This window comes from Gordionus sp. m RMFG-2023, chromosome 2 (genome assembly GCF_954871325.1).
Source record: "Gordionus sp. m RMFG-2023 chromosome 2, tfGorSpeb1-WG-v2, whole genome shotgun sequence".
Lineage (NCBI taxonomy): Eukaryota > Metazoa > Nematomorpha > Gordioida > Chordodea > Parachordodidae > Gordionus > Gordionus sp. m RMFG-2023.
In genome coordinates this window covers 28,010,567-28,026,530 of record NC_088776.1, presented here as the reverse complement: position 1 = coordinate 28,026,530, position 15,964 = coordinate 28,010,567, and the positions used below count along the sequence as shown (strand labels likewise).

At 27.1% G+C, this 15,964-nt stretch overlaps 1 protein-coding gene across 4 annotated transcripts in view; it reads right to left on the bottom strand.

The window, feature by feature from the left end:
* Positions 1–14,840, bottom strand: part of LOC135924895 (attractin-like) — a 60,794-nt gene extending 45,954 nt beyond the window's left edge. For 2 of the 4 annotated variants that reach the window (XM_065460023.1, XM_065460024.1), the window contains exons 1-9: positions 14,640–14,840; positions 14,375–14,596; positions 14,131–14,253; positions 13,919–14,088; positions 5,162–5,351; positions 4,172–4,265; positions 3,728–4,115; positions 3,460–3,652; positions 3,226–3,377 (exon numbers count right to left, since the gene is read on the bottom strand). In XM_065460023.1, the coding sequence (XP_065316095.1) occupies positions 3,226–3,377; positions 3,460–3,652; positions 3,728–4,115; positions 4,172–4,265; positions 5,162–5,351; positions 13,919–14,088; positions 14,131–14,253; positions 14,375–14,596; positions 14,640–14,827 (1,720 nt within the window). In that variant the 5' untranslated portion in view covers positions 14,828–14,840. The remainder of the gene's footprint in view (positions 1–3,225; positions 3,378–3,459; positions 3,653–3,727; positions 4,116–4,171; positions 4,266–5,161; positions 5,352–13,918; positions 14,089–14,130; positions 14,254–14,374; positions 14,597–14,639) is intronic. The other 2 variants (XM_065460025.1, XM_065460026.1) reach the window with 2 other exon arrangements.
* Between the last annotated feature and the right edge of the window lie 1,124 nt (positions 14,841–15,964).

The following is a 15,964-nucleotide window of genomic DNA, read 5'->3' as shown; positions in this document are numbered from 1 at the left end:
ATTAATATCTAAGTGTTTGAACGTTTGTTAAGTTATTCCATTTACAGGGTTTGCCGTTGTTTTCGAATAGAAGCTCTTATTATGAGAGTATAAAATATGTTAACAACATTTATTTATATTTGGTTCCGATTCTATTATAACTAGTGTTGTTATACGGCTCGATTTTAGCCAATTTTTAAAAAGGCTAACTCAATATTTTAGCCATAAAAATATTATCTAAGCGTCGAGATTTGGCTAATAGATGTTCAAACTTTGTGCCACCTATGATCAAAATCTTAAGGCTTGCACAATATGTTTCCTAATAAAATATTGGGTTAGCCGTTTTTAAAAATCAACTCAAAATGAGCCGTTTAACAACACTAAAACATCATAGAAAAATATAATAAAAAATGTGTTACGCCTATTTTTACTCTTCTTACGAACTAATTCCCATTTAAAACGAGCATTTATTAAAAAATATAATTTTTACACTAAGCTTATAATTTATTCCATATAATTAAAAAAAATTTTTAAATAAATTATTTTTTTTAAATAATTTTGTGCATCTTAAAATAAAAATATTATCTAAAACTTATTTTTTAATAAAAAAGGTTATGATTTTTTATAGAAAAGAATATTCAAATTAGAGACTTGCAAATCCCGGCGGATCTATTTTTAAAAAAATAATTCGGTTTGAGTTGGGTCTGGCCTAATATTATTAATTTTTTTAAACCTGGGCCGAGCCAGGCTTAAAATTTTTCTTAAAATACTTAAGCGCCAGGCCTAAATTTATTTTAAAAAATTGGGCCGTATATTTTAAAACTATTAGCTATAAAAATTTTAAAAATAATCCAGGCCGAGCCTGAAAATATAAAACCCACGGTCGAAAAAATATTTTAAAAAAAAATCCAGACCTGCTAGGAGGAAATTTATTTTCTTGAAAAATCAATAAATGAATGGTATTCTGCAGGCTTCTGATAACTTGATATATTTTAAAATTCATGTAAGAAACTAGGCTCCAATACTTTTTATTTGTAAAATATTTTTGCAATTAAAAAAATATAAATTTTTTTATATTTTAATATATTATTGCTGGGCGGTCATATTTAGGATAGGGCTTTTCGAGATAATTGAAAAAAAATTCGTTCGAGATTGGAAAAAAAATTTCGGCCTATTAAGTAATTTTCTTTCCTAAAAAGGCCAGCATTACGTAAACTTGAAAGCACAAAAAAAAGTTGTTTATTGATGTAAAAAATATTAATGAAAATTTTTAAAATATTATGTGCATAATTAGTTGGAACTTGCGTTTTAAATGGGAATATGTTCGAAGGAATGGAAAAATTGTGGTATTGACATTTTTTTATTATTACTTTATATGATGTTCGAATTGAACTAGAAAATAAATAAAAACTGTTGTTTATGTATTTTGTGTTCTCATACTAAGAGTTCCTATTTGAATACAACGGTAAACCCTGGATGTGAATATCATTGTCTGCGATAAAATATATCAAAATTTATGTGCATTTAACAATTGTACAAAAAAATTTAAATAGTTCTCCTTTCTCGCATGTCTAATTTTCTATAAAAGTGATTAGTGGTCGATGCGAAGATCGGTTAAATGGTGTATAATATTTATACAGGCCAAGGTGGACCGAAGTTATGTCGTTTTCCTTTATAAAAATTTTTATAAGGAAGAACCAAACAAATAGAAAATGTACAAAAGCCGGTTTGGGCCTAGCCATGACATCTCAATAGATACTATAATAGGAGAATATGCTCGTATTTGCTGTAGACGTAAGAACCTATTTTCCTTTCAAAGTCTATGTTTTGATATGCAATAAAAACATTTTTTCATGATTCGTAGATAGAAAAAATTATTTGAATTTAAACTTATAACAAATTGGTTATAAACTAAATTTTTAGCACTAATTGAGCTTTGGAAACTGAAGTGAGGTGACACCCTTGTCTAAAATTAATAAGTATCGCCAGGGTTGTATGAAGACGATTGGAGATTAGAATTTGTGCAAAAGTCGATGTAAATAAGGAATGAAATCAAAACAAATTTTTCCATCCTAAAGGACGAGAATTGTTTTTTATGCAGCCACGCCATATCTCTTTTCATATCAAAAAGTCATAATTTAAAATTGAGTCTATCAAAGAGGAATGAGGGTATTTATTATTTATTGCAAAAATAAATTATCAAGACGTCAAAAAACCTAAATTTCATGAAAATACGAAAATAAGTAGTATCTTTCGTAAATTTAATTTTACTAATTTATTTGCAAAATTAATAAAATAATTTTTCGAAGCAGCTAAAATGATATTAATGCTAAAAAATATTATCAGTGTTTAAAAATGGAAAAAATTCAAAAAAATTAATAATTTTAGCAAAAATGTGTTATTTTATATAGGAACGCCATCTATTTTGGGAAAAATATTCATTTTTATTTTAAAATCGTACCCATGACTGTCCCAAATTTAAATTTTATTTACTTATAGATATAATATAAATGAATAATAAAATATCAAAATTAAAGAAATTCGGAAAACGAAACACCTGAAGTTTTTAGGTTCAAAATTTATAACTTAAACCGCGAGATTATTATTTTATAAAAATCCTCAATATTTAATGAAAGGTTTTAATAGTTACACAAAAGGACATATAATTTTAATTCTTAGCATCATTATTTTTTATCCATCTCAATTTTTAAAAATCGTATTTTTCGAAAAAAGATAATGTAAGGTCTTTAATAGTTACACAAAAGGACATATAATTTTAATTCTTAGCATCATTATTTTTTAACCATCTCAATTTTTAAAAATAGTATTTTTCGAAAAAAGATCATTTTTAACACTTTTGACCATTGATCTCCAGAATGTTAAAATTTTGGATTCTATGATTCTAATGATGTTTCTCAGTATGTAAAATTTTATCAAAATTAAAAGGTCTGGCCGGAAAGATATCAATATGATATGGAATTACCCAGACCCGTTTAATGTAGGTTTGGTTAAGTTCTTTTTTAAAAAATTTTGGTTCTATTTTATTAATATTATTTTTTCGAAATCCACTTATTCCAAAAAAAATTCTTAGGACTTATTGTTTTCATATTTCAAAAAGAATGAGGAGAAGGTGGATTCAAATAATATTTACTAAAGCTTTCACAATTGCCTGTGCGAAAGGTCCCTGCCTCCTACCCAGCTACGTCTGCAAATCTATCTTTCAGTATAAAAATAATATAGTTCTACATGTATCATAAGCCAGAAAGATAGATGATTGACATGCAAATCTAGATTGATTAAATTTATATTGAGCCTGACCACCATAAACTAAGATTAAGCCGAATAACGATATCGATTGATGCATATATAATTTGTATGGACTGGATTCCAAGATTTTCCTTACAAATGGTAAAATTTTAAATATAATTTTGTTTCTTATATTATAGTGAAGCGATGTGAAAAATATTGTTTAAAGTTTACCAAATTCGAAGCAAAGGATCATAAACATAAAATTCTGACGATGACGTAGTTAAAGAGCTATAATATGAGTTGGATACACCACCCAAGATATAAATCAGATTTTTAACTTTGTCGTAAATACTTGAATGTCCAGCTCTACCCATTATAATGGGGCCCATACTATTTGGGTAATATATTGCCCATTTTTGGTCATCTGTGTGTGAATTTAGTTTAATAGAATTATAAAAATTATGGCATATTAGTTTGCTATAAATTGGAAATATTTTACCTATATTATACTCTTGTACATATGGTACAAAACCATAAATAGGATTGTACCCAAAAATTACAACCATCAAATACTCATTTCGGGTAAGATAGACTAGATGTGAGGTATGTCCCGTTACCGGAATAGGCTCATGTTTTTGTAAGTTTGAAAAGTAATTATTACTAAAATTATATTTTTGGTTATATTGATTTTGGATAGATTCAAAATAAGACTTGGACACATCGTCAAAAATTGTAGTAATATTATAACTGTCACCTCTATCACCATAATGGTTATAACTATTAGTCATCCAACGCTTAGTTTTCAAGTCATATATTTGAAGAGGGCTCAAATTATCATTTAATATGTTTCCATTCATTTCGTGACCTCCAAACACAAAAATTTTACCCTTTAAAAATATGATGCATGTAAGATTAAATTATAAAATGAATTTAAATTTATAACCTTGTGAAATATAGCGCTATGACCTAATAATGGATTTTTCATATTAGCAATTTGCTGATAAATGGGGGTCCATTTTAAAGTGGATGTGTCGAATCTTTTTAAATATTATTAAATATACCTATATGATTTGGCATTAAAGTTGAAATATAAAATATTCGATTATTAATGATCTAAATGTTTTAATTCATTTTAATAATTACTATGGGAATTAAATTACATCAAAAAAATTGCAACATATAGATATAAAAACAATCTATTTCTACGATATAATCTCCATAATATTTACATATCAATTTGATAAATATATAAAATTCAATCCTCGAAAATTAAGGTAGAAAAAATAACATGAGAGGTATAATGAATGGAATAATAATAAATAAAATATATTTTAAAAAATAATTTTGTTAAAATAGGTTCGTTTAATGTGTGGATAAAGAGTTCATAAAAATCGATTGCATGGTAACAACCTGTGCTCCTCCTAAGTGTAAATATTTCAAATTTCATTTAAAATGTCATAGTAGATCTTATTTTCATCTATCCTGCTGTAAAAAGACATAAACTTAACCGTACTATTCATTTTTTTATATAATTTGGATATATTCGATTTGTTTCATAAAATTTAGATAAAGGTTGTAAGTGTTTCTTTTTAATTAAAATAAATGAGATATATAATTATTGAGATTTTTCCCAAAAACAATTTCGGCCTACACGTAATTTTCTTGAATGTTTAAGCAAACCATATAATGTTTGACTGATTATGTGAATCAGTCAATATGTATTTTGCTTATTTATTAGATATAGATTGAATTAGAAATTAATTTATTGTTTACATTTTTTTTCAGTTTGAAACAAAACCGCCTCACATTTTTGTAAATTTTTTAGTGTGAACAAATATCTTATAGATATTAAGAACCAGAATAAGTATCTAGGTTCTAAACACTCATTTTAATATATATAAGTAATATATTTCACTAATAAACTAAAATTTACCGATAAATATAAGTATCAGATCTTTTAAATGGTGAGTTACGTCGATAAAATGGAAAAATTTGAGCATCAAAATTATAACCTCCAATTACATACAAGCCTCCCATATTATCGTCTGTCAGTGAATGAGCAGCCTTTGTAGGTCCATTTGATAAACTCACTATAAAAGGGTAATTGCTATCAACTTTGTATTCTTAGATTTAAAAATATAATTATTACTATGAAATACCTATATTTTGAGTATTTTATTTTTCATATTCCAGAAATCAAATTACAGTTGGACATTTGAATACAATACAAAGAATTACTCTATTGAACCCGGGTTTAAGCACAATTTTTTTTATATACTTTGGGTAGAGCCGGACTAGGCCTAAAAAATTAAAAATCGGCTAGGGTTTGAAAAATATTTTAAAAATAATGTTGTTTACTCTTGTTTTATCATATTATACCATATCATATCAAAATAAAATAATAAAATAAAAATTCGGAATGTGTAGGACTTAAGCCTAAAAATAAATAAGAACTATGTGGACCAGACACGGGATAAAAAATAAATAAAAATTACGGGTCGGGCTAGGAAGTATTTAAATTTTGGCATTTGCGTTCGAATAATGATGTTCGGAAGATAATTGCCGGGAACAAATACATCAATATATGTATAATCCCAAGCTAATTCTCTTCCTCCCTTGAATATGAGTGTTATGTTATACCATCTGGTCTTAAAAATCTTAAATAATGTCCTCACAATCACGATTTTTTTACAAAAAATTTTTTTTAATTTCTCTATAAAAATCTTCACTTATTGATCTTCAAAGATTTTCCTCAAACATTTAGGCGTAAAAAATCTGCAAATGCTATTTTGATATTTTTGAAAATGAATACAACTACCTAATATTTTATAATAATATTAAATCATTACAATAATTTAATAGGTGGATAAAAAATAATATTGCATATATTAATTTGCTAATGAATTCTTGATATATATAATATGTGATAGATATTTGGTTATAAAATAAAACTAATTTATATATCTAGTGTTGCGTAATCGGCTAAAAACTAACCCTAAGCATAATTAGGATTAGCCTAAATATCGGTGGCTTAGCCTAAAAATAGGCTAAAACTAAATTAATCAAAAATTCTGCATCGGCTAATCGTCCATCAGCGTTCCGGAATATGTCTAGCATTTATTTATTTGTAGTAAAATAATTTATTTTATTTATATTTAATGTTAAATTTTATTATTATCCACAAATAAACATATTTATATGATTTAATATTTTTTATTTAAATTATTATATTATGAAAATAGATTTATTTATTTGATGTTTTTTGATAAAAAAATGATATGCTGCTAATTTTTTTCCTCCGGTCATAGAACTTTATTTGAATACTTACTGATAATGTTGTTAATCGACTGAGTCGAGTCGACTGAGTCGAAAACTGAGTCAAGTTTTGGGTCAAAAAAATCGACCCAAACTGACTTGAGTTATAAACTCAGGTCATGAACTCAAGTCGACTCAAGTCATGAACTCAAGTCGACTCAAGTCATGAACTCAAGTCGACTCAAGTCATGAACTCAAGTCGACTCAAGTCATGAACTCAAGTCGACTCAAGTCATCAACTCAAGTTCATAAAATATTCGTCCTCTAGTCGACTAGAGGACGAATATTTTATGAACTTGAGTCGTCGACTAGAGGACGAATATTTTATGAACTTGAGTCGTCGACTAGAGAACGAATATTTTATGAACTTAAGTCGTCGACTAGAGGACGAATATTTCAGATCTATTATTATTTATTAAAATAGTTTTTATATTTTACTATTTTCGACTTCCAACTTGAGTCGTGACTCGTGAATATAATTATATAGTTGAGTCGACTAGAGGACGAATATTTCTATGAACTTAAGTCATCGACTAGAGGACGAATATTTCAAATTTGGTATTATTAATTAAGATATTTTTTGTATTTTACATTTCCTACTTTAGACCTTTATCGTTAAGTTAATATAAATTATATAGTTGTGTCGGCTAGAGGACCAATAGTTCTATGAACTTGAGTCGACTAGAGGACGAATATTTGAAATTTGTTATTATTATTTAAGATATTTGTTCTTATTTACTTTTTACTTTATAGACCTCCAACTTGAGTTGTGAATACAAAATATATAGTTGTCGACTAGAGGACGAATAGTTCTCTGAACTTGAGTTGTCAATTTAAGTCTACTAGAGGACGAATATTTCAAATTAATCATTATTTATTTAAAATATTTGTTCTGTTTTTTACATTTTTTTACTTTAGACTTCTGATTTGAATTGTGAAAACTGAAAAGAATTATATAAATGAGTCGACTAGAGGATGAATATTTCTATTAACTTAAGCCGTCTACTTGAGTCGACTAGAGGACGAATATTTGAAATTTGGTATTATTAATTAAGATATTTTTTGTATTTTACATTTCCTACTTTAGACCTTCATGACTCGTTAAGTTATTATAAATTTTATAGTTGTGTCGACTAGAGGACCAATAGTTCTATGAACTTGAGTCGACTAGAGGACGAATATTTCAAATTAGTTATTATTTAAAATATTTTTTGTTTTTTACATTTTTTACTTTAGACTTTCATGAGTCGTTAATATAAATTATTTAGTTGTGTCGACTAATCAATAGTTCTATGAACTTGATCGACTAGAGGACGAATATTTCAAAATAGATATTATTATTTAAGCTATTTGTTCTGTTATTTACATTTTAAGACTTCCAACCTGTGTCGTGAATACAAAATATATAGTTGTCGACTAGAGGACGAATAGTTCTTTGAACTTTTGAGTCGTCAATTTAAGTCGACTAGAGGATGAACTTCTAATTAATTATTATTTAAGATATTTGTTCTGTTATTTACATTTTTTTACTTTAGACATCCAACTTGATTTAGGAATACAAATTATATAGTTGAGTCGACTAGAGGACGAATTTTTCAATAAACTAAAATCGTCAATTTAATTTGACTAGAGGACGAATATTTCAAATTAATTATTATTATTTAAGATATTTGTTCTGTTATTTATATTTTATTACTTAAGACTTCCAACTTGAATCGTGAATACCAATTATTTACATAATTATCTTATTCCTCATTTTATTTTATCAAATAAATTCGTATTAACATTTTTTGATTGAATAATAATCTGAAATAATAAAATATTTTGCAGGTATCTGAATATTTTAAAATTATATCTCAACCGTATTTTGAATTTTATATAAGACAGACGTGTGATAATAATCAAACTATGAGATGACGGGTGCATCGACGTTGTGGTTAGATGGTGCATTTGGGTCAATGCAGGTGAAATCCTAAACCAGGAGCTGATCCTTTGACCAAGGATTCTGGGACATTTCATGAGGACGTTTTCCATCGGTTCTAAAAACTCGGGTTGGTTCAAGTCTTGATGGAATGCCTGTTGATGAGGGTGCGTAGTATGATGTCGTTGCATTTGGTGTGCCGTGAAAAACGGCCTCGAAAGCGACAATGTCTACCCTTGCTATCGACACTGGTTTCGCAATGTTTACATTGGTACGGTAGAACAATATCGCAATTGAGCTGTAGTCAAATAGCAAATCTTAGCTTGTCTGCGGAAAGCAACAAATCAAGGTTATTAGAGGGTATGGTTTCCAGAAACTCGTAACCGGATCCTTGGTTCAATTGGTGAAAAACTGTAAGATCGTCGTCGTGAAGGCTGGTCTGGGCTTCATCTAATTAGGGGTCAGGGAAGTTAGAAAGATGGCTAATATGTGAGTCAGATGTAAGACGGGAGGTGATGAAACCACTAATGGAAAGAGTTAAGGGTGAGCGTAAGCCGATACCACCAAGCTTGCATGAAAGTGATGCTTGGAACCATGAATTATGGTTAAAGCGGAGATTAAGGATATCTTCAGCAAGAGATTTGACGGAAATCGAATGATTTTAATGAGTAGGAGAATTTGAAAGTTAAAGTGGATAGAAGGGCATAAAGAATTTTAAGAATGTAGTAAAAGTTTTTGAGGAGAAAAAAAGCTTGAAGAAGGAGAAACTTAGAGATGTTTTTGAATGAAGTAAGGTGGACGATGCGTTCGTGAAGAAGTGATTGATGGATTCCAAACCACCAACTGGAGAGCCGAGATGAGTGAGGGGTGAGAGTTCGATAGTGTGGAAGTTGTGGGAGAATAGGTTAGGGGGAATAGTGGCTTAAATCATAGATTTGCTAAAATTTTGTAACTAATAGTTTTTCTTTTTACTGGCTACTATACTGGTTTAAGTATTCAATTGGTACCAATAAAGTAAGAAATATTGATATAATTTACAATTAGTATGTAGAAATATTCAGCCGCCAAATTTAACACCGATGAAATTAAAATATATATCCTGTTTACGCCACTGTTCTGATAGAGAAGTTGAAGCATAAAAAGAAATCACTCAGAATTATCAAACTATTATCTATATTGAAAAGATATGATTTATTGATTATAGATATATTTTAATTTCGATAAAATAATAAATACTATATATAAATATATACGATCAAGTTCGAAAATTTTGAAAGAATTAAATAAAAATGTAAATATAAGCCTAAAAAATGTGTAATGAAATGATATATTTTAATTCTGCATTCAAATGCTGCCTCAGAGATAAGTTTAATGAATATGACTAAGTGAAAAAATGGTTCTTTGGTCTCATTTGATTTATTAGAGGCCGAATTAATGGTTTGATTTATTAGAAGCCGAATTAATGGTAAAGCAAAATTTGACATGAATTGCGAATAGTTAATGAAATTTATTTTCATATATAATAAACTTTTTTAAAAAATATATTTTCTTCCGATAAATATGTAGATTTGCATATAATTTTTCTATATTTTGACTTTATAAATATGCATAATATTCAAATTTAGATTTATAAGTTCATAATTTGACAAAAAAAATTCACTTATATTTATATATAAAAGATAATTGCAGTCGTAGCGCTCAATCCAGCTTTTTATCATTTTAATCATTGAAAATCCCACCTCACTTTTAAAATATGGCAGGTATGGCCTGGTCTAAAAAATTTTGCAATTTACAAAATGAGAAAATTGAATAAGTTACCTATTTAATCTCAGAATTAAAATCATAGATACTTTTTATATTTATTTTTTATTATCCATCATTTAAATACTCTTGTCAAAATTTAGAAAATGTTTTTAACACCCCCCCCACCCTTGTCTTGACCTATCTGTGGACTAATGTGATGTTAGGCTCAATTTTGAATTATCTCATTTTATATGCATGTTATGATTTAAGGAACTTTGATTGGTAAATTGATATTGAATATGTTGTTTTCATTTAAATAATTGAATTAGCAATTTTTGCGGTGTCTAGCTATAATGGTTTCGAGTAAATACATTTGGGGTAGAAAATTCGCTATAAAGTGTTGGAGATAAAAGTTTCGCAATAATAGGCTCGCGATATGTCTTCGCTAAGATATATTCGCAGTTCGAAAATAAATTAACGATATTTTAATGTTTCACGGAATTGGTTTTGCGATATTACCTACGCTATAAAATTGCTTCGCGATAAAATTTTGCTGCATTGACCTGATATGGGTCTAACAGTCAAGTTTTTATTAAAATACTGGATGTCAGATCATATTGGACCACTGCAAACATTAGGTATGTTGGTGGATATGTGAAAAAATATTATTGATCAAAAGAGTGAATAAAGAAATATAATTATTTTTACATTATGAATTGCATTTTTAAAAATTATGTTATTTTTTATTCTATATATAATTGACAATATATATTATTAGACACATATTAAATAGCTATTATATAATATGATGTATTTTATATGAAACACATATATAAAAATTTCCCAAAAGATAATTTACCTCAAATTTCATATAATAATAAAAAAATCTTAGCATGCCCCTACATATTTTTTTAGGTGGTACTGGGAGATAAATGATCTTATAAACTCTGAATAACTTGTCAATAAAATTGTTTATTTTTATAGAAATAAGGAACTTTAAAAAATGGAAATGAATGAAATTACTTTTGTAAAATCAACGTAATAGGGTGATTCCATGTCAAATCGACCAAAAAAACGAGATTTTCGGCCGACCATCTCAAAAATGAATGAAACTTGGCATATTAGTTATTTATGTTGTAAATGTTAATATAATCAAAATTTTAGATTGCTAGCTCAACCAGATCCAAAGATATACGCCTTCAAAGTGATTTCATTAAATCTTGTTATTTTAAAAATTACTTAAGATAGAGTTACAAATTATATATCATATTATAGCCCTTAAAATTTTACGTTGGAAAATATTAAAGAAAATTATACGTTGGAAAATATTAAAGAAAATTAAAAAATTTCAAGTGTTTTCTTATTTCCGGTGAAAATAAAAAAATTAACATTGTTAGGAAGGGATTTTTTTGGGTGCTAATATTCACTAAAAATGTTTATTACCTATATATTAAACGATTTAATAAAAAATCTCGATAGCCATTTTTATTTTTTTTATTTTCTTTGAATTTTTATTATTTTTATAAATAAAAAAATGTAATATAGATGGCTTTATATTAAAAAATTTATAATAAAAATATGAATAATATTGTGATTACATAAAATTAAAAAATCAATTGAGTATAACCAAGAATGATGTCCTGGGGCGATATGTAAGCAGGCAGCCCATACATATATTATTTTATTGACGTTATATTGTAAAATAAACATATTTTAAAATTTTATATTCAAACTATTATAATTTTGCACTTATTAATCCTAAGGCCATAATTTGTAGATATATCCTTTCATTGTTGTGGATCTACTATCGTTATTATTTGAAAATAACGATTTTATCAGCTTATTTTTTATTCCTATCATCGCTACCAATCATATATTTCAAAACTTAAACATTTTTTACAACCAAATGAATTTATGATAATTTGTGATTTCTCTAAAAATTATGCATTTATAATCCAAGACACTGTTCAAGGATTCCATTGGAATAATAATCAAGCCACTATCCATCCTATGATAGCATATTATAATAATGGCAATATAGAAAATCTTAATTATATTGTAATATCAGAGTCACTTCAACATGTTGTTATTGCAGTACATTTATACCAGACTAAATTGATAAAATTTTTGACCAATCAATTCAGCAAAAAGCCAAACAAAATTGCTCTGATAGATCAGCTGCACAATATAAAAACAGATATTTTTTTATAAATCTGTGTTATCATGAATCAGATTTTGGTGTAGCAGCTAAATGGCATTTTTCAGCTACATCCTATGGAGGGTCCATGTGATGGCCTTGGCGAAGCATTAAAAAGATTAGCAGCACGTTCTAGCCTTCAGCGCATCAGTTCTGAACACATTTTAACGCTAGTTGATTTATATCATTTTGCAAAACAAAACATGCCATCAGTAAATTTTACATATATAACCAACAAACAATACAATTTACAAGAAATTAAACTTGAGAAAGATTCAATTTAGCTCGTCCCATTCCAGGAACTCGAGAAATACATGCTGTATTTCCTTTGAGTTTAAGAAGGCTTAAATTAAAAGTATATTCATATGCAGAGGACTTTCAAATTAACAATATTATCTTTTGCCAATATTAAAGGATTCATAACATGTGTTTATGACGATTTTTGGTGTTTAGCCATAGTACTAAAAAAGAATGAAATTACTTAGGAGATATATATAAATTTCCTTTTTACATCCCCATGAACCATCACCATCCTTCTTTTACCCCACAATTGAGGAAAAGATATGGTTACCCATTAATCAAATAATAACAATAGTAGATCCTATTACAGTAACAGGATATACCTACAAATTATCATCTCAAGAAATTCAATTAATAAGCACAATGTGGGATAAGATTAAAACAAGAGGTTTTTATTTTTATATTTTTGTGTATATAATTTTAAAATATGTTTATTTTACAATATAGCATCCTAATAAAATCATATCTGTATTGCCTGCTTACATATTGCCCCCAGACATCATTCTTGGTTATACTTAATTTATTTTTTAATTTTAATCACAATACTATTCATATTTTTATTAAAAAATATATATTATATAAAATTTTTAATATAACGCCATCTATATTACATTTATTTATTTATAAAAATTCAAATAAAATTAAATAAACAAAAATGGCTATCGAGATTTTTTATTAAATCGTTTAATATATATGTAATAAACATTTTTAGTGAATATTAGCACCCAAAAAAAATCCCTTTCTAACAATGTTAATTTTTTATTTTTATCGGAAATAAGAAAACACTTGAAATTTTTTTAATTTTTTTTAAATATTTTCCAAAGTAAAATTTTAAGGGCTATAAAATGATATATAATTTGTAACTCTATCTTAAGTATTTTTAAAATAACAAGATTTAATGAAATCATGCACTTCGTGATTTTCGACTTTGAAAGCGTATATCTTTGGATTTGGTTTATAGCACTCTAAAATTTTGATTTTATTAACATTTACAACATAAATAACTAACGTGCCAAGTTCCATTCATTTTTGAGATAGTCAGCCAAATCGCTGGTGGTGTAATGGAATTACCCAATAGCATTATTAAAGCAACACCTGTAATGATGTTGTCTTTTAAGAGCAACATCAAATGCAGTAAAAATAATTTATCAGTGTAGCTCTAATTATAAAGGACTTTATATTAAATTATATCAAAATTTATGTTAATTTAATACCTGAAGAAATATTAATGGTTGTTATATTGGGGTACATATAATAACATTCTGGGTGTAAAGTGCATGATATTTCACAATCTTTCCCTTTCCACCCTTTATTACAATCACAATTTCCATTTGAACAAATTCCATTTCCAGAACAATTGGATAATATGCATTCATTTCCATTCCTTAAATTTTATAAATGGAGTTAACAATTGAAAAATAAATACCAGTATGATATGTTGAATCCAGATTTTACATATGAATCATCACTGAAAAAGTGTATGTATGCTGTTCCACTATTGGCCACTAAATCAGGAAAATTTCTAATGTTTCGGTATGATTTTGATCCACTTAAATTATATTCGTAAGCAAATATAATGTAGTAAAGTAGTTATAGAGAAATGCATTAGTTTTAAAGTTAGATATAAATATATATTTTAATACAGTAATGTTTTTAATTAATATTGATACCTAAAGGATCCAATTAAAGGGGAATATATAGAATCTCCATCATGTATATACAAATAATCCCAACCACATTCTGTTGAAAAGGAGTTTAATCTAAGCCGAATAGGTATAATATGACTATTCTTATAATTCCTATCATTTTTATTAGTTATAACCCACGTACAGTTAGACATCAACTTATAATTTCCAGTGCCATCTGAAATATAACCCTTGTTTTTAGTAATTCTAAATATGATATAAAGGGAATATTTTTAAGTGCTATTAAAACTTGATACGTCCAAAACAAGTTTCACAATACAATCCAGTCCATCCAGGATTGCATATACATGTATTGAAGAAGCAAAATCCATTATAACAAGTATAATTATAACAATGATTAGGCAATCTTCCAGTTATTATAATAATTTTATTGAACTCATAAATAATTGCAACTATTAATAGAATAAAATATATCATGTGCTTAAAAAAAGCCGTGCTAAAGCATTTTATTCAACCAAAAGTTTCGTCTAATTCTGTGATTGGTCCATTAAAGTGCGGGAAAGATTAATACATATCATTAAAATTCTTCCATAGAGAGAAGAATTAATAACAATATAATTTGAATTAAACAATAGTAGTATTTTTTAAAGGCTGCGAACCAAAACCTTCGAACCATCGATAATTACTCAACCTAAACCCGAACTTTTTAAAAAATAATTATTTTTTAAATAATATTTTTATTCTGAAGCAAATTTTTTTTATTGGCTCCCTATAATCCCCCTGAACTAAAAATAAATTTTTTTGATAGTCCCCTGAACGATTTTATTTTATAATTCTATTAAGTATTATATATAGATTTGATTTTATTAATTAAAAATTAATAAGAATCTCTAAGTCTTTATTAAATGAGTGCTATTATAATTATTAGATTAAATTAATACATATAAATTATATTTCACTATGTCAGCTTACACAATCTCTGTTGAAATTGGGATATCAATCATAATGTCAAAATATCAATTTAGCATTACCAGTTGAAGCCTAATTGATTTTTATTATTTAAATTATTTTATAACCCTAACCTTAGATAATCTCTTAATCAACGAACAACTGAGAGTTACTATAGGATTTAGACTAAGATGTCCACTTACATAACCACACACATGCCACCAATGTAACTTACCGGTACATCCTAACGCTTTACATAGCCTTAACTGCACCCGTAATCAAGGTCGCTATCTCTGTCATAAAGAAATCAAAAAAATCTTCCATAACGCATTTAATAAGGCAAAAATTTCCAACATACTTGACAATTAAACTTACATTACAAAATGGTCTTAAACACGACGATTTAACCTGTACACCCTGGTTCAAAGGCAAATCCTTTATTTAAGACGCAACCTGCGTCTCTTTCTTTCCTCCCCCAATTATTTCTAACCTTCTAACTATCGGGGAAAATAAAAAATTAATAAATATTCAAAACACAATAAATTTATATTTCAGCCGATAGTCATATCAATTAACTGCATTTTTCCCAGTCAACATACTTTTTTTAAAAAATTTAAAAAAAAAATATTTAAAATAACAAACGAATACCGCGAATCTATATTTCTA